Source organism: Rhamphochromis sp. 'chilingali', assembly GCF_963969265.1.
Source record: "Rhamphochromis sp. 'chilingali' genome assembly, chromosome: 11".
NCBI lineage: Eukaryota > Metazoa > Chordata > Actinopteri > Cichliformes > Cichlidae > Rhamphochromis > Rhamphochromis sp. 'chilingali'.
Window position 1 is genome coordinate 6,228,509 of NC_137938.1, and position 25,695 is coordinate 6,254,203.

Consider the following 25,695-nt stretch of genomic DNA (forward strand, 5'->3'; position numbering starts at 1 on the left):
CTAATGTAAAATTTGATATCATGCTAATGAGGGAGAAAAAATATCCTCATTACCTGCACGGCCTCCTTTTTCCAAAGTGCAGTAGTCTGATTCACATCACAGCTTCAAGGCACCACATCAGGCCTGCAGCTCGCCTCAGCATCTCATAATAGCCCATTTTTTTTGCACTGCACCAGATAATGACCTTCACCATACTGCTCCATGATGATAGCTTTTTATGGATGAGTCATGGTTGACTGGTTGTTTATGTTTGCCGTCTATATCTCTCTGTCTCCTCTGCTTTCTCTGTCTTAAAAATGCATTAACACATTTGGGGTTTTTATGAGCATGTATGGGAGGCATACATTTATTTAATGGAAATCACTGCAAACAGGAACAAGGCTAATATGATTCTGCGGTACACTGCGTGCCTTACACCAGATATAATTTACATCTGAGGTGCATGATAATGACAGTAGCACTCACTTGCACTCTGGAGATCAGAGAAGTAGTCAGTGGACAATATTAGTGATGCGCGGATCGATCGTGAAATATCGATTCCTCCGATACCAATGTTCTAGAATCGATTCTCACATTAAAATATCGATATTTTAGTAATTTAGAGTAAATTTGTAGTTTATCATTAACAGGAACACAGTGGAAAGAAACTATAACATTCGGATTGTCTACATTCAAAGGAACTACTTCCTCTTCCACCTTTCATAGTTACGTGCGAAATACGGCTGCATAAATGTCTCGCAGCCGCTGGCGTGCGCACTCACAACAATGGCTGAGCGTAATTGGAGTCATGTGCGGACTTACTTTACCTCCACAAACAGCTGAGACGTGGTTTGCGATACATGTGGCAAAAAAGTGCTCCAATGCTCCAGTGCTGCAAAAAAACAAAACTGGTGTCAATCAACTATGCCGTGTTTGTGCTGGTTTGTGCTGCTAAAATTGTCATTTGTGCTGCATCTGTTTTAAAGATATTAATGAAAATGTAAAGGTCAAAAGGTCAACCAGCCCCCCCACATTACCCAAATCAAACTAATTTGATGTCAAACATTTGTGCTACGTTTGCGCTGGTTGAAAAAAAATTCATTTGTGCTGCTATCATTTAAAAAATATTAATAAAATAATGTCCTGATGCCTGCTCAATCATCCAGGTAAGTAAATTCCAAAAGGTTGATTCTGTTCATCCGGACATTTTCAGTGGGAGAAACGTTTTGTCACTCATCCAAGTGACTTCTTCATTCTCAGCTGACTGCAGGTTTCCCCAACCTTATAAACAGTACATTTGCATAGTGAAGGAAACTAGCAGCACTGAATGAACAATGGGCTGGGGGGTTAGTTCCATGATTGTTATCGTATGCAAATTCTTATGACCATTGCTCAACGACTACTAATCAAAGACACAGATTCTCGAATGGCCATGAGTACCATTCACAGAGAGTTGGGGAATGGCTGCAATCACAGCATTGTAAGATGGCGAAAGATGTACCCTTGGGCCCCCCTTCTCGATTCAGAGATGGTCAGCATCCTGACAGCTTGATGGAGCTTGATGGACAAAGCTGTCTCTCAGTCTGCGGGTTCTGGCCCGGAGGCTCTTCAATATCCTTCCTGATGGCAGCAAACTGAAGAAGCTGTTGAAGGGATGACTGGAGTCACCTGTAATGGAGAGGACCTTCCGGATGAGGCAGGCGCAGTAGATCTCCTGGGGAGGGAGACAAGAGAGGTCCCCACAATCCTCTCCGCTGCTCTCACTACCCGTTGTCATTTTTTATTTAAAGAGGGGGGTTATTTAAATCTTTTATGTGAGGTAACATTTACATCACAATGGCTAAATCTGGGCTAAAATCTAATGTCCAGTCACTGAATAAACAAAGGAAAAATTACAGTTTACAGGTTTACCAGTTTGACTCGACACCTGTTCAGGATTTGGAAAGAGTAAGTTGAAAAAAAAAACATGAATTTGTATTTCTAAGAATATGTTGCATAGTTTGAATCGAAGCCAAGGATTTGGATCCCCTGGCTGGTGCAGTTAGTTCAGTCTCAAGATGTGGCAGGACACAGGTAGGTGTAGATGCAGCCGGCAGTTTTTACCAATTGAAAAGTTTAAATGTTAATAATTTACAGTAGCTATGCTACCGTAGCAGTTTTTGGTGATCATAAATAGAACTGTGCAGTCGAGAGGAGACAGCTGAGGCTAACAGAAAGGACATTACGTGTTAAAACCACGCTCTGCTAGGAGGGAGGGAAGCAAACTAATTTCATTCAGTAAAGTTGGTAAATAGCTTTATTCACAAGATGAACAGAAATGGCACATTACACTGAGAAGGGGTCTGTGGATACTGCTAAATCAGTGGTTCTTAACCTTGTTGGAGGTACTGAACCCCACCAGTTTCATATGCGCATTCACCGAACCCTTCTTAAGTTAAAAAAATATATATATATATATATTTTTTTTTTCAAATTCAAGACATAGATATGTTTTTTACTGGTGCACAAAATGAGCCGTGCATGAACATCACCTTGTTCAAAGAACAAAACCAACACAATGCATGAACTTACACCAAATTACATACCTGCAAATCAGTGTGACTTCTGCCGTTGCCTTTGAGAGACCAGTTCAGATATGTGTGGCTTCACCTTGGCAAGTGCCAGTCTCATGTCATTTTCACAGAAAATTCTGTTCCTTTTCTTCGTTTTTATGTCCAGCATCGTCGAAAAGGATTGCTCGTGTTAAGGTTCAAAATATTGGGGATGGAGACAAGAGAAAAACCACAATAACAACACTGGTCCGGTCGGGTTGAGTCAAACGATGATTTAATGATCACACACGTGGGAGATGGACACTGATGCAGACAGCCTCAAAATCTCAAAATGGTGGAGCATTGCTCAGACTTTTATAACCTCTGGTGCCTCCACCTTATCATAAAAAGCCTAAACATTCACATGCTCTCTCTCACACAGCGCCTAAGCTACGACCTTGGCTCCCTGTTTATCTGCTCCTGCTGAAATGGGGCAGAAAACTCCAGCACACTCTGTTCTCTTCTACTCAGACAAATTAGACAATAACCTTCTGCGAACAGTATTTCTTATAACTCAGCAATATAATGCATCATAAAACAATATCATTCATTCACAACAAGTCAGCAATTTAATGTAATGCAAATCAGTTTAACTAATGCAATAGTTATCAGCTTCTTCTAATTCAGGAGAATAATGCAAACTAAAACTACATAATAATTCACAATCTTTAATTAGGGGTATAACATGGCATAAAATAATATCATAATTTTACAATTCCCCCTGATGAGGTCATTAGAATAATGACCTCACAAACACCCTGTAGCCCAGTGTGGCCGGGTTCATCTCTTCTCACTCCTGAGGTCCTTTGTCCCCCTGACGGGCGAACCGTATGTAAGATGATCTCTGTGTTTGCGCAAGTCAGGTGCAAGACAAACTATTACTACAAGGATAGCAGGTCCAGATGACACTCCCCTGTTCTCCCACAGCTTTATTTGGTGTTCCCTTATACCATTCAGACGTAGACTAGAACCTCTGTCCGAAGAGCTCTTAACCTTTATTTTATTGCTGCAGCTACCAGTGTCGTCCAGTTGGGTGATCCTCTGCTCTTAATTCTTCAACCTTAGGGGTTAGACAACCCTTCAGTCGTAACACAGATCAGGGGATTATTCTGCTCCGATTTCAAACAACGATCTGTGTATTCTCCAGAAAAAGGAACAGGAAGGTGTCCCCTTTTTGCCCAAAAGCCTCTCGAACTTCGTTGGTCTGGTGTTCCCGGATTTCCGCCAACCCCTTCATGGTTATTGCTGTGTTTATGGGATCCATCCTTTTGTGGTGACTAGCTGGAGCCCAAACGCCATGACCCTTGGACCCAGTTGATGTCTCGGCAGTCACTGTGTCTGACTCTGCTACGGAGGGTCCTCGCATCTCTGTGACCTCGTCTGGTGTCTGTTCCTTTCTCTGTAAGAGACAGAAAACCAAAACACCTCTCTTCCTAACCCTAATAATCTAATGTTCTTATCTACTGACCTTCTAGTGATTCAAAATTGGTCTAAAACATTCAGAATGTCCCAGGGACTTATTCTAATCATATCTTATGTGTGTGTAAGCAGTGTTTGCATTTAGCCCTCTGCACTCAAGGCATTTCCTACACTTTATCAGTCCGGACAGTCACGCCGAACGAAGCTTCTGACCTTCAAAAGGCCGAGTGCCAACTCGTTATAAGCACATTTGCAAGGTGTGTCTGAAAATTATTGAAACCCCTCTTTTTGACAAAAGACAAAAAATTAACAAATCTTCTAAACGCTATTCAGTTCATTTCAATGAGTAATGATTAAACATGAAAGTGATAGTTTATGCTTTTTCACTGATTCTCTAAAAGGTCCGTCTTCTCGGACCGCTATTAGCTTAAGCTTTACCATTCCTAAATTATTAAAGACACAAATGAAGTTATAAAATGTTCAAATAATCCTGGTTTGATGTTAAAGCTCAACCTTCCCCCCCTTTTTTGACACATTCCAATGTGTCAAATCAACGGAGCTAGAACATTCAAAAAAAAAGTTAGGCAGCTACAAAGTTTCCCAGACTCTTAAGGTGATCTGCGTGTAACGTTCTGACTCAGGTATTTAATATTTTAATAAATGTCGTTTAATTAACTGCCACTATTTAAACTAACCTTAAAGACATAATTGAAGAAAAGATCACAAAGAATAACATGATATCAGTGTTTTGTAAGCGCGTGCGGCCTTCTATGCTCGAAGCCTTTCCCCTCAATAGATCAGTCAGACATTCGCGCTGACTGTAGCTTTTAACCCTTATTAACTTGAGCACAACTCTACAATGAGCAACAAGTTGCAATATGTATAAAAATGATCATGGTTACACCTGCAATGAAAAATTATATCATTATCCTAACACCTGTAAATGGAAGATTCATCAGAGGTTATAACAATCACAGGAACACAGATGTTAGTATAAGGTCAAAAGCTTCAATAAATGATCATCGATGCAATGCTTGTTGCATGATTCTCATACAATAATAATGCTGACATTGAAAATAACAGTATAACACCCCCTTTTGTCCCGTTTCACTTGACACCTAAACGTTTATAAATGCCTCTTTAATTCTTGATTTTATTTCCCCCTTTTCTCCCCTTACTGACCACAGCAGGGGGATCTTAGTTTTGAATCAGCCATGAATCCAGCTCACCTGATTCATCAGTGAGCTCCACCATCACTGGCGTCTGACAGGGTGGTGCTGCATACTCTTCCTTTAATGTCACTATTTTCAACCTGTTAATTAGAGTGTTTAAACCTGAAGTCGACTACGTCCACAACAAGTCAATACAGCTGTAAATGTGGCCAATTATCAATCTATTACCAATCAATAACAACAGATAACTTCTATTTTATGCATGCTTTTAATCAACCACTCACCCAGAGGATCTCCAATCCCAGCAAGTTCCTTCTCCTCCTTTAATGAGTCTGTCCTCCTTCCATGCCCTGGTAACCGGTCCATCCAGAGCCATATGATCTCAAATATACATACGACAAGCCAAACCACACCTTGGTCACACCAACCCCTTTCCACCCCCAAGATGTCCAATGCCACCCTAGTATGGACTGTCAAATGTGGCTTTAACGCTGACTGTTCTGACAATCCATTTTATAACGTTCCTGGTCAGATTTGCCAATCTCTGCACCAGAGTTTTAAACGTTTCGCCATTTTCATTAGGTTTTATCTTTTATCTAGTTTCGACTCCAGATTTTCAATTTTTTGCCAGTTGTAATTAGTTTTTACCAATTCTTTGCTAGTTTAGTCTAGTTTTTATTTTCTGAAAATCCTTAGTTTCAATTTAGTTTTATTTGTGTTTTGCAAAAGTTAAGTGTAACAAAATCTCAGTTCCATCATATCCGTCATGCTCTTCTAATTATCCTTGGGTGTTGAGACTAATAACTATTAACTCTTGCCGCACCGAGTGGTCCTAATTTTGGTTAAAGTTAATTGATAACCTTTTGAAGGCGATTGTTTCACACCTTTATTTAGATGTCCCAGTCCTGTTATCTCGGGATACATCACGCTGCCTTATCTGGGGTTAGCTATTTTCTTGGGATGCGAGTTAAGTGGGTGAGCTCTTCAACGAGGGGGAGCGTGCTCCCCCTGATGAGGTCTTCTAGGTAAGCTAGGTTAACCTTCTTGTGTGAGCTTTTCAAGTGCACTTTTAAGGTTTGTGGGATTTTTTGTTTTATAAATGTCCCTCAAGACCCCCTGATGACCCAGTAATTCATTTTTGCGCACTGTAGTACACATTTAGTTTTTTGCTTGTAGCTCTCATACTCTACTTGCCACTCCTCTAAGTCCTGATGTTTCTTAGAGAGGACAACAGAACCTTTAAAATTATATCCCATGTGTGGGGGTGTGGCCTTGCCAATTGTTTTTCCCACCTTTTCAAAATGGCTGGCGTGCCCACAAGCACATTTTATGGAAGAAAGAAAGGTAAGCTTGATATTTACATTTAAAATGTTTTGTTAAACTCAGATTTTTATTTTATTCAAAAAATAAACATCTGGTAAATAATTTCAGGGGTCTTTAAGAATTAGGCTCATTTACTTTCACAGGGAACATGACTAATTTATTAATGTGTGCTCTACACATTGGGACTTTATATTTATATTTATTTCACTTTTTCCTAATACCCAACTTTTGACAAAGGCGGAGAGAATTCTTAACCCAATTATTAAGGGAGATTCAAACATAGATTTTTCAAAATATGAGAGGGTCAGGACCCACTAAAAGCCACAGAGAAGATTATCGAGATGCAGTGGCAGATGTAATAGAGAAAGACACAGGGCCACCTGGAATCTGTCGTCCTATCTGGTGCAAAACCAACATGTAGTAGAATCTGGAATTTTGATTTTGAGTTAAAAATAAAATATGGGTAAAATGCAGAAATGTTTTCCAGTAAAGAAAAAATAAGAGTCGCAATTATAGTTGAATCCATAACACCTAATTGTTTCTACGAGATCACGTCGTTGCTGAGAGTTATCAGTGATCTCAACGTGTGAAAGAACTCACAGTATCTGGGGTTTAAGCTCCTCTTGGCTGAGAAACCTGGGACAAACATGTGAACAAGACCTGAATAATACCAGTAATGAAGACTTCTCTCCAAAGATCAATAAAAGGAAGCCCCAATCTGATGAGAATCTAGCAAAATATGGTTCACTCCACTTGCCCGAAATGGTTAGCAGTCCAAGGCATTTCAGTTGTAGAATGATTGGGTACAACAATGAAACAGATGTGAGATGAGGGAAGTGCCAAATGTTCCTTTGTGTCTCCAAATAAAATCAGTACTTCCTCAGATATCCTAAATAAATTGACTTTTGTGAAATAGAAAGTTCAGTGCCATCACTTATTCCTAAACCAATAGTTTACAGCTAGTGAAGTGTCAGTGACTTCTGGGTTGGTCCCTGATCTTCATCTTATGAGATTGTTATTTTAATAACACTTGATTCATTTAAAAGAAAAAAGAAAAAAAAGAAAAAAGAAAAAACGAAAATATTTTCTCCCTGTTTTTTCTTATTCTCTGGGTCTCAGGAGGACATTACGTCCCTCTCCACTACAAGACTCTTGTTATGTCTACAAAAAAGTCATATTAAAATCATCCTCAATTCTATTCTGGCGCTGTCTCCCGACTTTTCCTGACCTGATTCTGCGCGTGAACGGAGCAGCAACACAGACGACTCGACTAACGTACTACCTTAATTTCACTATAGCAGGGCACGCACACATCAATGCAACCAAACACATTTTGCTATAAATCCAGTTAATTTTAGTTAGTTTTGTGAACATTCAGTACAGTTTTAGTTAGTATTCCTTTTTGTTTTGATTTTATTACCGTTAACGCAAATTCTTTCCACTTCTACTTTTCGTTATTTCATTTGTTGTCTTTAATAATAATAATAATAATCTCCTCTGCACCCTTGAATAAACACCATTAACATGATCAACCTTTTGCTGCTTGTTATTTCACCATGTTATTGAATCAAATACTACATGCTTATGTGGTTTACGACATTATAAATGTTTGAAGAATTTTTGAGGGTCAAATTTTGAGAATTTGACCATAGTGAAAGTTATGGCATTATCACCCCCTTTGGGGATTACCTTTTTCCAGTTTTGATGATATTCCTCCCCGTTCTTTATTTTTTCAAGTACCCCTCTTCGGTGGCGAGAAACTGTTGGTGTGATCAAGCGGGTGCTGTAAAAACAAAAGCTCAGGACAGAACAGTCACCAGTCATGTACTTCATTCAAAATTAACAAATATCAAGCTTCATATTGATCCTCTGAGTGTAATGGTACATTTTAATTTGCACTTCTTAAAAACAATATTTTCTTTATTTTACTCTTGTTCTTGTGCAGCACCACCCCTCAGCACATGCCCCTGTTATTTTATCTTACTTTTAAATTGTTGACTACTTCAAGAGAGCGCCCAAAAGACGGGGACCAGTGTTTATCATTACATATCTCCATTTTGAGTGTGGCTGTCTATCATTCCCCTCTTATTCATAGACCTCGGTGGAGGGTTTTTTTGTTTGTTTGTTTTTTTTCTAAAATTAATTGACTCTCTATAGTGACCCACTATGGTTAATAATAACATGCTCAGTCATGAGTGGGATCAAACCTTTTCTTCACTATAGCATTTAATATTCCCAACAATATAATGTAATACCTTAATTAAAACACAGCTACTAAAACACAATTTCCTTAATGCAAACATCAGTAGCTCAAAATTAGCAACCAAAGGGTTCAGTCTGCAGTTCACACTGCTGTGAAGCTACAGCTCTTTAGTCTCTGTCATTCTTCTGTTCTTGCAGACAAAACAAAACAAAACAAAACATCCACCCTTCTTTTACAGGCTGGGTGAATTGTCTGTGGACATTTAATAATCCTAAAGTCAGCACCGTTTTTGTCTCAGTATCAAGTCAGTTAAACTTTTAGTCGTCAGTCCATGACTTTTAGTCGTCAGTCACATGCATACATCCACACACATTCATACCAAAAGTTGCTGATAATGGAGTCTCACGCGCAGCCTATTCGAGGCTCCATCACCAGCAAGATGACGTCATCATTTTAAAGGAAACAGCTCCTTGTTTGTTTTTCCTTCTTTGGACTGGATTGACTCGCTGCAATCCTTTTAGGCTTCAGGATCAGTGTCCCATATAAGTGAATTTTCTCCCAAGCTCATTATAATCATGGAGAAAAAATACTTTGCGACTGTTTTCAATAAGAATATTTTATAGCGCTTTAAAGTTCAATCTCTCAGGCCTGGATTAAAGAGCTGATTTGTTAAATCAGGAACTCACAAAATACCAAAATATCACCACCGGTGGATCACACCTCTCAGATGTTCTTATCTCAGTGCACTGTAACAAAAGTAAAAACAAACGTAAACAATAAAACACTCATATAATAACAGATACTGGGGCCCATTGCAAACATGTCCAAAGTTCAAACCATCTTTCTCTCTCTTAGAGAAAGAGAACAATCCAAACCTCACTGATAGAATCAACCTAGTGTCAAACAAAACCCAAAGATCAACCAAAACTCCTTTTTGCACCAACAAAACATGTTGGATTTACTTGACTCAATAGTGGACACTAGTTACACACCAACTCTTTACCTTGGCAAAAACGTAAACAACTAAGTTGAATCAACACAACCTTTTCATAATCTCTTCGAAATAAAACTCACACCATTCATTCATCATTTTCGCTCTGTACCACTGCTCCTTGTTAGACTGTGTGAAGCACAGTAAACAATTCAGTGGAGGCTTTGAGCCATAAACAGACATCACGCACAGACATTGTTTTCATTATCAAAGTGCTTCAGACCATGTCCTCTAAATCTACACAAATGCCCTCTGCGTGGCATGAAATACATTTAAGCAATAAATAATCAATCAGTTCTTGCTGTTGTAACCAACTCCGTATTTGGATGTTTGTGTGCAGCATTTGTTAGTAAAGCATTCTTCATTGCATCAGCGTGTGTGTGTGTGGATCACTTCTCAGTTCATTGAATCAACATTTTAATTTGTGTGTGTGTGTGTGTCATTTCTCCCTCAATCAACGAGTGCATATGTTCATATGTATGTTTCTTTTCACTCTGAGTCGGTGCATGTAGATGTGTGTGTTTGTGTGGGTGTTTGTGTTCATCACTTTCCTGTTGTAGTGTTCTGGGTAAACCACGGCCTGAAGCGTGCCCTGGGTCCTGCCCTCCTCCTTTTCAGTCTGTTTGCATCCATTGGTGCTGCTGCTCAGAGTTCTGTCCATACTGGTTCTGGCCCCAATTGAGGCAGTCCTTTTCTCCAGTGTCCAGCATCTTCTCCTTATTTCGCTCCTCCTTTAACTTGACCCTTTTGCTTCGGTCTTCCTTCAGGGTTTTGATACGCAGCTCAATTGTCTGGATGTCCGTTTGTTGCTTGCAGAAGTGCGACTGCTGTCCGTTTGTTTGCAGGTGGAACGGCTGACATCCAGAAGGTGTATAGGAGAGTCTGCAGCTTCCACCTCCCCAGTGGAAGACCTCAATCTTTGTTCTGTTAGTTTAACACAGGCCTCAAGGCTCTCTGGGATCCCTGCTTGCACTCTCAAGCCCACGGCTCAGGTCGTAGTCGTGGTCCCATTCCAGGGGAATGGAGTCCATGGTTGTTTGGGTGTCTCGGCCCGAGCGTTCAGTCCAGAGCTGGGCAGCCCAGGACGCTGAGCGATCGGAGGACGGCAGAGGCGACAGGAAGCCATCCCCCTAACGTTCGCTCCATAGCAGACTGGACAAATCACACTGCTCATCTAGCTCCAGGATGCTCCGGCCTGATTTCAAGTCCAGTGTCTTGGACTCCAAGCCTGATGGGTTCGATTTTCAGCTAGCTCCTCCTGGGCCATGCTCAGTTTCTGCTCTGATGCCTCGAGGTCTTATTGAGGGCAGAAACCTCAGAGTCTTTTCCGTAGAAATCAGATTTAAGTCCATTGATGTTTTCCTTGCTTTGCTCCACGGCCTTTTGCGGCTCTGCTGTTCGGCTCTTCTCAGAGGTCAGCTCCTGGCCGAGCCCCGACACCTGTGCCTTCAGCTTATTTTCTCCTGGTGTTTTGTCCATTCTGAGGTGCCTCCTGACCTCAGTTACTCCTCCTGTCTCTGGCACGCCCTTTTTGCTGCCCGATGGTCATTGTTGGTCCGTCACTGTCCTGCACAGTTTTAATGCAGAGTTGTTAAGGTCAGCATGGTTTTGCTCGGCCTCACTTTTCCTCTGGGCTTAATGGGCGTCTCGTCACAGCTCTGTCAGCTGAAGCTGTCTTTTTCCATATGGCAAGAATGTAAAGAGTGTGTGAGAGGGGTGTGTCCGATCAGGCACAATGCTGGTGGCTTTGCGAGTGCCTCGTTTTCCAAATCCAGATGTTTATTTGTCACGTACACAGCAACAGAGAGAACAGTCTGTTGTTGGGATGGCTGAGCTCCTTCACGATCTTCCTGGTCTTGGTCCAGCACCGCCTGCTATAGATTGAGTGCAGGTCAGGGTGCTCGGAGCGGATGGTGCGCTCAGCTGATTGCACAACCCTCTGTAGTGCTTGTCTGTCCGGCATGGTGCTGTTCCCGAACCAGACAGTGATATAGCTGCTCAGGATGCTCTCAATAATTCCTTTATATAAGGTGGTCAGAATCGGTGGTGGGAGCCGGGCCTTTCTCAGTCTTCTCAGAAAGAAAAGACGCTGACAGAAATCTCCCCGTGTAGTGAAACGGGCCTTGGATTACCGCTCTCCGTCTCTGCTGCATGAGATCATTTTCCTGCAGCACTGTTGACATTTTCAAGTTGTTGTTGCGGGTTCAGCTGCTTTAGCATTTGGTCAGGGTCACATCAAAGATGGTAGAGGAGAGAGCAAAGATGGTAGAGGGGAGAGCAGGAGTCCAGGGTCAGCCTCGGCTTTTCCGGGCCGACAAAGCAGCCTGTAATCAAGCATAAAGAGAAAAAACAAAACAAAACAAAAACAAAAACAAACGAACAGGAAAATCATGTTGTATTGGCTGTGTTACTCAGAGAGGGGAAAAACAACGGGACCAGGCCCTGTGTCAGCCTTCTCTCCCCCTTTTTTTGTTTTTTCTCACCATATAATCCTCTCATAACCCACCAAGCTGACAGGACAACACAGGTACATGTTAAAATTCTTAAGATCATGTTTAAAGCACAAAAATGGAATTTTCTTTCATTCAGTAATCACTTGTATTAATCAATCAGAAGAAAACATGTCACAATTTGACTTTTATTAACCACTAAATTTGTCGTGTTATCACTGGTTGTGATTTTTTTTTGAAGTTAAGTTGTTGTCCTGCAACCCAGAGGGTTTATTTGTTAGTAGTGGATAAACTTTATTGTGTAACGGCGGGTGTATGTTAAGTTTCACTGCTTTAAACTTGCTGGAAAATCTTCACGTGTTCATGGGTGTAAGCTGTTTCTTCATTGCGTGTATGTGCGTTTGTACATGGGCTAATTTAACGTTTTTTCTCAAACGAGGCATTTCTCTAGCACGTGCCTCTCTCTCACATTTCTCTGCTTGTGTGTTTTTGTTTCACCTTCTTGTTGTGATGCTCCAGGCGCCTTCCCAACCTCCACAAGTCTGTTGGCCGCAATTTTATGTGTAAAACTTCTCTTAATTTCTCCTTTAATTCTCTGCTAGCTGCTGTCTTTTCCACAGCTGCTGATTCTTGCTGAGTTTGGTTTCCATTACTATAATTTTGCTTCGGCCGCCGTGCTTGTGGGGGCAGTTGGTCCAGCCCCATAGCCACCTGTATCAACACACTGAGAGATTTATTTAATATCATCTTCATCACTGTTAAATAGACTAGCAGGCAAGACGCCCACCTTTGCACTGCAGACTACATGCCAGTCTCCCAACACACTCCTCTCTGAGTTTCAGCTTTAAACTCCAACCTCATTCACACCCTAGTCATTCAAAACCTTATTTGTAGTATCATAATCAGCAAAATCAGCGTTTTAATTACAGGCATGTATCATTGTTTGCAAATCAAAATTATAAAACTCAAAAACACGCTAAACAGGAAGCAAAGTCCTCTGTGCGCGTCACAGCTCATTTGCATGTTCACACACCGTCTAAAAATAGCTCGCAGCGCTGCAGTGCGCTGTCGTCACACACAGGGTCACACAAAGCTCAGACAAAACTCTTTTATTTTATATTACAAAGACGTCTTATATTCACAATCACTGACAGGCCTGACAGATTCAGCACCTAACAAATTTCGACAAATTTAAAATAACGGGTCTCACCGAAGAAAGTCCAACTTTTTTGTAGTCAATCAAACAGTATCTGTTACTTCTGGGAACAGTTTCTGACCTAACTTCTAAATCCCTAACTCAATTTAACTTTGTCCAAACAAGCACATGACACCATTTAAAACGGTGAGGAGATTCTAACTCCTAGCTTATTTCGGGATGCCCTGTACCCCACAGTTAAAGCCAAACTGAACTACCCCTGTTCGCCGACAGGTCAAGACCGCGCGTCCACGGCCAGGAGGGGGCGTAACCCCCGGGCTATGTGCTTCTTAGCAGACTTCTGGGCTGCCGTCCTATAATAATTTTCACCTAACCGATTTTGAGAAATTTTACCATAACGGGTCTCACCGAAGAAAGATAACTTTTTTACGACCAATTAAACAGTCTCTGTTACTTCTGGGAACAGTTTCTGACCTAATTTGTAAAACTATTAACCAGTCTCTGTTACTTCTGGGAACAGTTTCTGTCCTAATTTCCCTACCAAACTACCTGAGCCTTCAGCTCAATATCCAGGGACTCAAACCCAACATTCTCTGTTACTTCTGGGAACAGTTTCATATTTCTTCAACTTCATTAAATACTCTTAAGCAACTTTAACTGCATACCACACGGTGATTCTCATCAAAATCAAAACAGACACTCTACCAGTAATTTCAGTGAGTAGACTTTAATTTAGTCATATCCAATTTGGCACACTTTGGAAATAATTCAACAGGTAGTGCCTTACCTTTAGATAAGCCGGCTTTTGTCCACTCACATCAGACCACTGGCTCGTGCCTGTCCGTTCGACAACCTCGGACCGTCCAAACTTTTAAATTCCACCCCAATACCACAGGACGAGCCCCCAAAATGTTAAGGTTCAAAATATTGGGGATGGAGACAAGAGAAAAACCACAATAACAACACTGGTCCGGTCGGGTTGAGTCAAACGATGATTTAATGATCACACACGTGGGAGATGGACACTGATGCAGACAGCCTCAAAATCTCAAAATGGTGGAGCATTGCTCAGACTTTTATAACCTCTGGTGCCTCCACCTTATCATAAAAAGCCTAAACATTCACATGCTCTCTCTCACACAGCGCCTAAGCTACGACCTTGGCTCCCTGTTTATCTGCTCCTGCTGAAATGGGGCAGAAAACTCCAGCACACTCTGTTCTCTTCTACTCAGACAAATTAGACAATAACCTTCTGCGAACAGTATTTCTTATAACTCAGCAATATAATGCATCATAAAACAATATCATTCATTCACAACAAGTCAGCAATTTAATGTAATGCAAATCAGTTTAACTAATGCAATAGTTATCAGCTTCTTCTAATTCAGGAGAATAATGCAAACTAAAACTACATAATAATTCACAATCTTTAATTAGGGGTATAACATGGCATAAAATAATATCATAATTTTACACTCGCAAAGATATGTTGTAACAAATGGTATAAAAAAATCCAGGGCTTTCTTAGCAATAATTGGATACTTGTCCATTTGTCAACACCAAAACGTTGAGAGCGTTGTTGTTCTGAAGAGTTGCTGTTGAACCTGGCTCTGCTGAATTTCAATGATTTCGTCAAGGTATTCATCATTGACATCTGCTGTCTCAACAGCAAACGTGAACGGCTGTCTCACCCATGCTGGATATGACTCTCTTGTAGGGAAATATCTGTCGAGAGACTTTGCAAGCTCATCTAAGTGCGTTGCAATTGTTTGCTTCAGTTCCGTGGATACAGAAACATCTCCGATTCCAGACACATCTTCGACCTTACTTACACAGTTGTCCAGAAGGGGGAAGTTTGCAAAGTTGTTGTTCTCTATTCGTCGTTTCCATAACGTTAGCTTTTTTTGAAAAGCCTTCAGGTGTTCTTCCGCTTCTATGATATTGACTCCACCACCCTGCATCTGCTGATTGAGATGATTGAGAGCTGCGAATATATCAGCCATGTACGCTAAAATGAGAATGAACTCGGGATTTTTGAAGCAATCTGCATGACAGTGTTGGTGCTCTTGCAAAAACAGGGCTAATTCTACACGCATGGCAAAAACACGATTCAGCACCTGTCCCCGGGATAACCACCGAACATTAGAATGGTACAGAAGTACCTCGAATTCAGAGCCCATTTCTTTACAGAGCTCACTGAAGATGCGGTGCCTCAGAGCACTATTTCGCACATAGTTCACACATTCCACCACGGTTTTTAATACTTCTGCCATTTTTGGAGGCAAGGTTTTTGTTGCCAATGCACGCCTGTGCAAAATACAATGAGCCACAATGATGTGTGGTGCATCGGCTTTTACTAGCGCACCAAAACCAGAGTTTCTTCCCAGCATGACTGGAGCTCCGTCCGTACAAACTGCAGAAACCATGTCCCATGAAAGATTGTTGTCTCTGAAGAAGTCATCCACAAGCTTCTTCACATCGGCTACCTTAGTTGTTGTTGTAAGAGGCTTACAAAATAAAAAATCTTCTTTTATCATGTCATGTTTCACATAGCGCACAAAAACAGTAAGCTGGCTTAGATTAGCAACATCTGTGCTCTCATCGAGCTGAAGGCTGAATTTTGCCGGGCTTGAAATCAGATCGGCGACTACTTGAGCCAAGATGTCTTTACTCATGTCTTCTATTCTGTCACTGACGGTGTCATTTGAAAGAGGAATTTGTGATAATTTACCTTCGGCCGCTGTTCCGAGTATCAGATTTGCCATCTTTAACGCGGCTGGTTTCACGAGTGTTTCACCAATGGTGTGTGGCTTGCCCTGCTTTGCACCCTGCTAAGCAACTTTGTACGATGCTGTGAGGACTGGTTTGTTAACGGGTAGAAATCCAAGAGCAGGCAGAGTGGGCCTTTCATCGAATCTGACTCTCTTCACCTTGAATTCAGCAAGTGTTGTGTTCTTGTGTTCCCCGTCTCCATGCAGCTTCAAGAAGTGTTCTTTTAGTTTTGCCGGTGCAAGACTAGAGTTGCTCAACTTGGCGTTGCAAATCACAAATTTACACGATAATTCGGGTGTGGCTGGACCTCTGCGACCTCCGCGGTGGAGGCTCTGCCGAACCCCTGAGACCAACTCACCGAACCCCTAGGGTTCGATCGAACCCAGGTTAAGAACCACTGTGCTAAATCAATGAATTAAAAGAGAGCACCTATACTGATGTGGAGAGCATGTGAGCATTTTTCATTCTTCACTCAGAATGATGTGATTTGCTATCTTTCTAAATGCATTTATTATATTATGGGTTTATAACCGCACTGAAATTTGAAGTGATGAAGCCCAACTTTTATCAAATATTGAGCCAGTCAATCCCATAGTTGTCAAGAATTCAGAGATGGGCCAAGAACCCACCCACTGAAGTTCTGTTTATGTTTGGTTTTTTGGCACAAAGTTTATTTTTCTAGAATGTAAGCATTTTTTTACTTACCATAATTCAGAGCTTCCCGGGCCCCACACTTTGGACACTGCAAGCACGGGGCGCCCACACAAACGCAAGCAGGAGGTGAAGCAGCTGAATATGTTTCCAAACCAACTTCATTCAAGCCAAAGACTAGAAAATATGGTGAAGCATAACTTCCCTTTGGTTTTACCTGCACAAGTGCCAGGTAGGTCTCCCCTACAGAATTGGTTTTCCCTGCGTCGGGAGCCGCGCTGGGCTCTTCAAATCACGGGCAAAAAGTATCCCACACAGTGTTGCCAACTTAGCGACTTTGTCGCTATATTTAGCGAGTTTTCAGACCCCTTAGCGACTTTTTCTCTAAAAAAAGTCGCTAAAAAAAGACGTGAAAGCGCATATCGCTTTTACTCTCAAGAAGCACCGGCACCGTTTCAAAAGTACCGGTTTGGCACCGGTATCGGATAAAACCTAAACGATACCCATCCCTAGTGATGGGTAACCCGCGCTGCCTCAGATTTCTCCAGGAAAGCCTTAAGGAGTTGGTCTTGGGTTACAGTGAAAAGTGTGAGTTTTCACGAAACGGTGTGAGCAGCATGGCGAACATTGATGTCTCGCCATGAAGAAACAAATTAGTGTAACTAAAAGAAAGCCAGTCTGATCAGTACCAGACTTTACAGATATGATGACAGACCTGCCCTGAACAGATTGATACGCTCATTGTCAGGAATACGGAGAGCGCCACCTAGTGGGAACAGAAAATGTCATGTCTTTCACTTTGATATACTGATTTTCACAGGTTCATCAGGTCCACCTCAAAAGCAGTGAATATTAACATCAGCCCCTGATGATGCTTCAGTGAGAAAATTGTGAGTTTAAACGGAATGGTGAACCCTGGTGGCATGGCGGTTCACCATGAAAGATGAAGTGGCTGTTGAGGGGCTTGGAAAGTTTAAAAACTCTTGAAATTTGGTCCACACCTCGAATGTGTTGAAGGTTTTCTTGTTATGTGATCATTTTAATGGAATATTGTAAAATGGCTCCACAGCGCCCCCAACAAAATTTCAGCCCCTGCTCTGTGTTTCATCTATGAGTCTGAAACCTGGTAAGCTTATGTAAGATATCAAGATGTACAAAAAAGTCTCTTGGAGCAATATTCCAAAACCAACCGGAAGTCATCCATTTTGAATTGAACATGTAATTTTGGCTTAATTTTTCCGTCTTTTCAGGCCTCGTACCTTGACGAACTCCTCAGAGGGATTTCATCAGAACGACGTGATCTCCAATGCATGGAATCTAAAGACCTCTGTGATGTTAAATTGCAAAGCTTTTTATGTTTAGGGAAACGGGATGGTCAGGGCGGCACGTGGAGTTTCAATCATTCGCCAAAAAGCAGTAATCTGCTGTCACTCAAAAACACAATGTCCAATCTCACCCAAACGACGCAGGCATGAGTCAAGAGTCAAGCTCAGAAATGTTTGATAAGCGATGGTTAGAGCGCCACCTAGTGGGATGACTATAATCATCACTGATTCACATGAAATTTTACCTGGTGGTTCTACACATGAATTCCATCAATGTGACATCAGATCTAACATGCTGGGTGTAGGTGTTGGGCGTGGCTCGATGCAACGGGGTGCGATGGCCCTCATAACACTGCTTGCAGCTTTAATCCTGGTATTGTAAACACTCATCTATCTGACTGTGACCACTTTCTTCATTTTGTTGCCTTTCTTTAGTCCCAGTGTTCTGGTATTTGAACTGCCGTCCTTCAGCAGTACAGTATGAAGGATTTACTATTTATGTCTGAAAGCATTAAGTATGGCATAATCCAGATGGGGCTTAATGAGCTGGACCGAACCGATGTAAAAATAGCAAAATCCAACAGCAGCCAGCACAGTTAGCGGACTGAAAAAAGAAAAAAACTGAGAAAAAAAAAGGAAAAATATTTAATGTAAAAGAGACCGAGTGGTGATGAAGAGAGGATCACACATCTGAATCATTTCTCATTACAGCCATTTATTCAGTGATGAAAGAGGGAGCCATAGAAAATGTCATTAATCTGTGAATTGAATATGCCTGGAATTTTAATTCAGAACGGGTCAAACATAAAACAGCTTCAACTGATATCATCTGTGCATCTCACAATAGCAACATACCAAAAGGGATTTTTTCTGACAGTGAAGCTTAAAATACGTGCTGCTCAAACAGAAAGACCACAGCTCGGTTCCTTCACTAATGGTATTTGATTTTTATAAAATTTTCTTTCAACTTTAGATTCACTATTTGTATTATACAATGTACAAGTTCAGCCAGTTTGCAATAGAAAAAAAATATCTAAATATATTTAGTAATTTTTTATAAATCAAAAAGCTTCCAGGATCTGCTCCAGAAGCTATTTGCTGGCAGCCAGTTTTAATCCCTCGATTAAAAGCTTATCTCACAAAAGCAGATTTCCAAATCAATCACTCGATCTGCTGCTAGCTCTCTGTAATATTAAAACAGAGTGAGGAAACGGGGGATAATTTGTCTCACATTTCCCTTCAATGAGGCGACATTTGGGGAGAAGCTACTGAGTGCAGATGGGAGGCTTCAATGAAAAGCAGTGACAGGCGCCCTGAAGAACAGACGGAGCTACAGCGGTATTGCATATTCTGCAGATGATCAAACCATTTGAGTTAGGGCTGGGCGATATATCAAGTTTTTAAAAAAAAAAAATCTATATATTTTCATACGAGATATAAGATGTGACAATACCGTTTATATCGATATAGTATATGTTACGTTATAATTATACTTGTGGAGCCGCAAGTTTGCCTCTTTCGTCCACTTTTGTCTCTACGCAACGTTACTTGGCCTCGCCTCTCCTTCACTGAACACAACTCCCCCTCACCCATAGCTTCACCTGCAGGCAACGACAAGATGAACACAGCAAATCTCCGTTAACGAGTTACCACAGATCGCTCCGTGCGTGGGGCTGGACGGCGTCAACGTGTTAGCGATCTAACCGCGCTAAAATCCTTTCATTTTCTCAAAAATCGACAGTGCGCCTTATGTATGAATTCTGGTTGTGCTTAATGACCGCGAACCGTTTTTATGTGGTACACGACGCTCAGCAATCTGTCAAAAAAATGTTTTAGTACGACTTTGGTAAGCTACGGAGCAGCACCGCTTATGGATTGTCGGAGCATTACGGCTACCGTAGTCTTTAGCCTCGTGGAGTGATACGTACTGTGCTTCAACGTAATATTACTGTATTGTGTGTGTATAAGGGCCATAAATGGCACCTGTTAAGAGACATGGTTACGAAGAGGATTTCAAACTCAAGGCTGTCAGTCACGCAGTAGTAGAACTTGGGAACAGAGCAGCTGTGAAATCTGTCTGTCTTTGTTATTATGCTCATCGTCTTTTAGTTTACATTTTGACTGCACAATTGTGAGCTTTTTGTTATCCACAAAAACAACATTGTTTTCTTTTATTTATGGAGCATTATTATTTAACACTTAAACCCCCACGGACTGCCATTTGGCTTTTTCTACCTTTAAAACCCGGGAGAGCAGCCAAATGGCTTTTAGCTAAGCTTTAGCTTCAGCCAAGTGGAAGCTAAATTGGCTAGTCATTCATATGTAAATTGGGTTGTTACCTGGGAATTCTGGAGGGAGGGGAGTGGGGGTGTGTGATTGAGGGGTTGGGGGAGCTGCTAAAAGCTGTGAACTTCCTTTTGTGTTTCATCTTGATGCATTCTCAATCATCCAGGGAAATAAATCTCCAAAAGTCACCAACTTGGAGTGTTTCAGTTTGCCATCTTAGGGAGAAATCAACACACATGGGTGTATTTCCTTTGTTGCTGAGATTTATTGATAAAAACAGTACAAAAAAACCAACCATTTGTACACATATTTACAAATAATAATAAAAAGTGAGTGAGTACATTTCAACATTATACCAGTGGTCTGATTGATGCCACAATGGAGCAAATCGAGCAAAGACTGATAAGTTTGCTGCAATTTCCAGTGTGTGGGGATCATTTGTCACCAACTGCATCACGTGCTACAACCCTGGTCTACATATCACCGTTGATGAACAGCTTTTCCCATCAAAGACTCAGTGCTGTTTCCTGCAGAATATTGCAAGTAAACCTGACAAGTTTGGGATCAAGTTTTGGGTGGCTTGCGACCTAAAATCCAAGTACATTTGCAATGTCTTCCCATATCTTGGCAAGGACCCCAATCGTCCCACTGGGGAGAGACTTTCTGAAAATGTAGTAATGAGGCTGATGGAACCATTCCTAGACAAGGGCAGAAATGTTACCACGGACAATTTTTTCACATTGCTTTCACTTGCGCAAAAACTTCTTAGACGGAAAACCACCATCCTCGGCACAGTCAACAAGATTCGCAGGAAAATTCCTCAATCCACTAGACAGACAGATCGCAATGAATTCACCACTCAGGTATGTTGCAGGTCTTTTGTGGTTCTATGTTTATGTGTTTCATTGTGTGTAAAAGGGCTATGGAAATAACAATTTATCTTATTTCTTAGGTGTTTTCAACCTCTGCTGCCACGCTGACGGCGTATGCGGCCAAACGGAAGAAGACAGTCTATATTCTTAGCAGCATGCACAGCGTGGTTCAGACTGATAACACTACCAAAAGGAAGCCAAACACTGTCACCCTTTACAACAAAACAAAGTGTGGCGTGGATGTGATGGACCAGATGGTTCGGGAGTACACTGTCCGCAGAGGAACACGGCGCTGGCAGACCTTTCCAAAGTGTGGGCCCGCCCCCTGGGGGGGGGGGCGCAGAGCCATTGCAGGGGGGGGCACAGGAGATGGAGCATAGCTGAATATAAACATTTTTCTTGTAAAACAAAGGGGGGCCTAGCAAAAAAAGTTTGGGAACCACTGATTTAATAAATGCTGATAATTTATTTTTGAGTAATTTCTTCATGTACATCTACGCTGTATGTTACTAAAAGTGCCTGTGTGACATCTGGGCCACAGCTTTGGCTAACAACTCTCTTTTTGTTCTTACATCATGGCTTTAAAAAAAAAATTATCGAGATATATATCGTATATCACCATCCAGCTAAAAAATATCGAGATATGAATTTTGGGTCATATCGCCCAGCCCTAATTTGAGTCAATCAAATTTAGGACTGCTGGCTCTTTTTTTAACGGGGTACACACAATGACACATCTTCAGGTTTAGTTTTGAATCTGTTTCCTGAATAATAACAATAAAAATGGCTAAAGCAGAGACATGACAACACACTTTATTTTGTAATGAATTAAATGGAGTGAAGCTTGTGAGCTCAGGCTGGTAAGTCATACACACTATCTCTCCTTATGTCATATACCTGCCGAAACCTTAGCGGTCTTCCTTCATTCCCGAATTTCCCATTTCTCCCTCTGACATATTAATGGCTCTGCTGTCCGGGGTCTCTACCTCCATCAACCTGTAGGCTCCAGGGAGGATGTTTAGTCATCACTCCCTAGTTTCTGTGTGAATCATATGTGGTGGGAGTGATGAGCTTGAAGCCTAGACATCAAACTTTAAGTGAAAACAGAACTGTCTTTTGTGGTAGGACTTGGTGAAATAACGCAAATTGCAATATACCTTTAGAAAGTTTCAGAGTGCTTTGTATCAACTCAATCTTACTCTAAGAGCACCACATGCTGACATTTGGTCAGTCTAGAGGGCCCTTTAGCATCTTTACAAAGTGCAGACCAGAATGCAAGAGCACAGGGGTCCATCTCTCCAGCTGACCTAAAAGCAGTTGCACCTTTTAAAAATACTGTATCTGCTGTACAGCCAATACTACAGAACACTAAGACTAACCAACGAAGAATGAAAAGCGTATTATGAAGTGAAAAAGTCAAACATGTTCATGAATTGCTGGGCTCGGGCTGCCAGACAGTGCACTTAGCTCCCAGTGTTTCAGTCCACTTTGTTGCTTTGTTGATCTGTTTGCACACATTTAAATATTTTATTCCACCATGCAAGCCCTGGATGACTCTGCACTGCAAAAACCATTCTAAATCTGTTTTCATTGTGCCTCGGGGCACTTTTCAATCTTAATGACTTTTGTGCTTTAAATTATACAATGCATTTCATTGCTGCAGGCTTCTTTTCTTCCAGAGACTCTTGCTCTCTTTGACGACAGCTAATAGATGCAGTTTGCATCTACTTTATAATCCAGGCTGGCCTGATCAGGTCAGTCACAGATCCCTCTTGAGCTGAAGCTTTTTGTCCCTGATGTGCTGCAGGAGAATTCTTCCTCTCTGCTCCACCATGTGGATGAGAGGCCCGAGACCGCTGGACCCGCCGTGGCTGTCCCAGAATTCCCTGTCTGTGTAAAGGGAGCGTAGCAGAAGACTTTCCAGACAGCCTGAGCGCAGCACAGACACAGCTTTCTCTGGAAATCTGACAAAAGACATAACATTGGTTTTGATATGTTGTAGCTTTAATGGCTGTTTCACAGACTAGAAAACTAAAATATTTGTGTGCAGACTCTAAAGATCGTCATGTTCTTTATTCGTCACAATATAGGAAAAAACAAAGAACCTGCTCATGATTTAGGTTTTAGCAGTGCCAGGGATGAAACAATGGCGACAAGCCTGATTTGTACAGAACACTTTAAAAGAAGAAAATGCTTTACCATGAAAAGTTCAAAAAATTGCCCTGAGCATGCTGCTAGAATAAAGGCTACAAGGCTACTGAAGGCTGACATCTTAGCCTGAGGGTGGCATAAGAAGAAAACTTGTGGATTATCAAAAAAAGGTTCATTCTGCTGGGATGCTCTTCTACTTCAATGTTGAGGTTACACACAAACTGTATATTTTTAATATACGAGTACACTTTTAGACTTGGTGACGGAGCTAGAGGTGGAGTCACTCTGTGCCACAAGAAGAATTCATGTTGATAGTGATTATTACACAGCAGATACTCCCTCAGCCATCATTAGTTTTTGAACCTGGCTGATTCATTAAAAGGAAGCTGACACTTTTCTTCATTACCTCTCAGGGGCGTGGCTTAACAGCCCCATTTCAGCTTCTTCTAAAAAATCAAAAAGCAACAACTACACAGCAATTAAAAAACATGTTGTCCTTCTCTTTGAGTTTGTGTAAATATAAATAAAGTTTTGAAAACTCTACCGCCCTTCATACTGTATGCATCCCACTGCATAACATACCCTTTACTCTGCAAAGGTGAAATTCAACTTAAGGATGTGTAAGAGACTGTTGTTTAATTATTACACAAGATGCATTCTATACAACACAATCTTTTAAAAACTGCATTTTTAAAAGTCACCTCAAGGTTGACTCTTATCCTCGGATGTGCGGTTATATTTTTATGGGCAAGCCATGTTTATGGACATGTGTTCACAAATAAAATCAACAGAACTCACTGTTGATTTTATATATATATATATATATATATATATATACATATATATATATACACACACACATATATATATAAAAAAAAAACACCCAGCACGCCCCTGCGGGCGGTTTATCCTTCAAGCTCGGGTCCTCTACCAGAGGCCTGGGAGCTTGAGGGTCCTGCGCAGTATCTTAGCTGTTCCCAGGACTGCGCTCTTCTGGACAGAGCCTCTCTGATGTTGTTCCCGGGATCTGCTGGAGCCACTCGCCTAGCTTGGGAGTCACCGCACCTAGTGCTCCGATTACCACGGGGACCACCGTTACCTTCACCCTCCACATCCTCTCGAGCTCTTCTCTGAGCCCTTGGTATTTCTCCAGCTTCTCGTGTTCCTTCTTCCTGATATTGCTGTCATTCGGAACCGCTACATCGATCACTACGGCCGTCTTCTTCTGTTTATCTACCACCACTATGTCCGGTTGGTTAGCCACCACCATTTTGTCCGTCTGTATCTGGAAGTCCCACAGGATCTTAGCTCGGTCATTCTCCACCACCCTTGGGGGCATCTCCCATTTTGACCTCGGGACTTCCAGGTTATACTCGGCACAGATGTTCCTGTACACTATGCCGGCCACTTGGTTATGGCGTTCCATGTATGCCTTGCCTGCTAGCATCTTGCACCCTGCTGTTATGTGCTGGATTGTCTCTGGGGCATCTTTACACAGCCTGCACCTGGGGTCTTGCCTGGTGTGATAGACCCCAGCCTCTATATATATATGTATATATATATATATATATATATATATATATATATATATATATATATATATATATATATATATAAATTAGGGGTGCAACAATACTCGTATCGGTATTGAACCGTTCGATACAGTGCTTTCGGTTCGGTACGCAAATGTATCAAACAATTTTCTTCGTCAGAAGAAAAGTTGTGTCAAACTTTTCTTCTGACGATGCTGTCTGTGTTGAGCACTCAGTGGATCTGCGTTCAAATACTCCGCCTAGGCTGCACTGTCGAGCGCAGATCCACTGAGCAAGCTAGCAAGACAGAAGCTAAGCTCGTTGCAACATGGCAACTGCCTCAACGCTAGCCAAAATTAAACCTCCCCCACCCTCATTCAGATCTGGCGTTTGGAACTATTTTGGTTTTCATGTCAAGCATGACCCTGAAGGTAAGCGCATCATGGACAAAAGTAAAACAGTATGTTAGATGTGCCACGCAGTGCGTTAGCGCAGTTAGCTCATCAACGTGTTGACGCCGTCCAGCCCCACGCACGGGGCGATCTGCGGTAACTCGTTAACGGAGATTTGCTGCGTTATGGCGTTAATGTCATTTTAACGAGATTAACGCTGACAGCACTAGTGGGAACACAATGAATATGACTGCACATTTACGCCGACATCATCCTAGTGCAAAGACAAGTGGAAGCAGACAAAAACAACAAGCATGCATGCTACAAACTTTACCCGAGTCATTAGCACATGATTCTCCTTATGGGGACCTGATATGTTTAATATGCTGCTGAGAATATAGCCCAGAAGAAGCGGATAGTATAGCTTTTA

The 25,695-nt window shown here is 41.6% G+C and overlaps 1 protein-coding gene across 6 annotated transcripts in view; it reads right to left on the minus strand.

Annotated features, from left to right (window-relative positions):
• Positions 1 to 21,987: 21,987 nt before the first annotated feature.
• gask1a (golgi associated kinase 1A) overlaps positions 21,988 to 25,695 on the minus strand; it is a 70,469-nt gene continuing 66,761 nt past the window's right edge. For all 6 annotated transcript variants that reach the window (XM_080897225.1, XM_080897223.1, XM_080897224.1 and 3 more), the window contains one exon: positions 21,988 to 23,154. In XM_080897225.1, the coding sequence (XP_080753351.1) occupies positions 22,950 to 23,154 (205 nt within the window). In that variant the 3' untranslated portion in view covers positions 21,988 to 22,949. The remainder of the gene's footprint in view (positions 23,155 to 25,695) is intronic.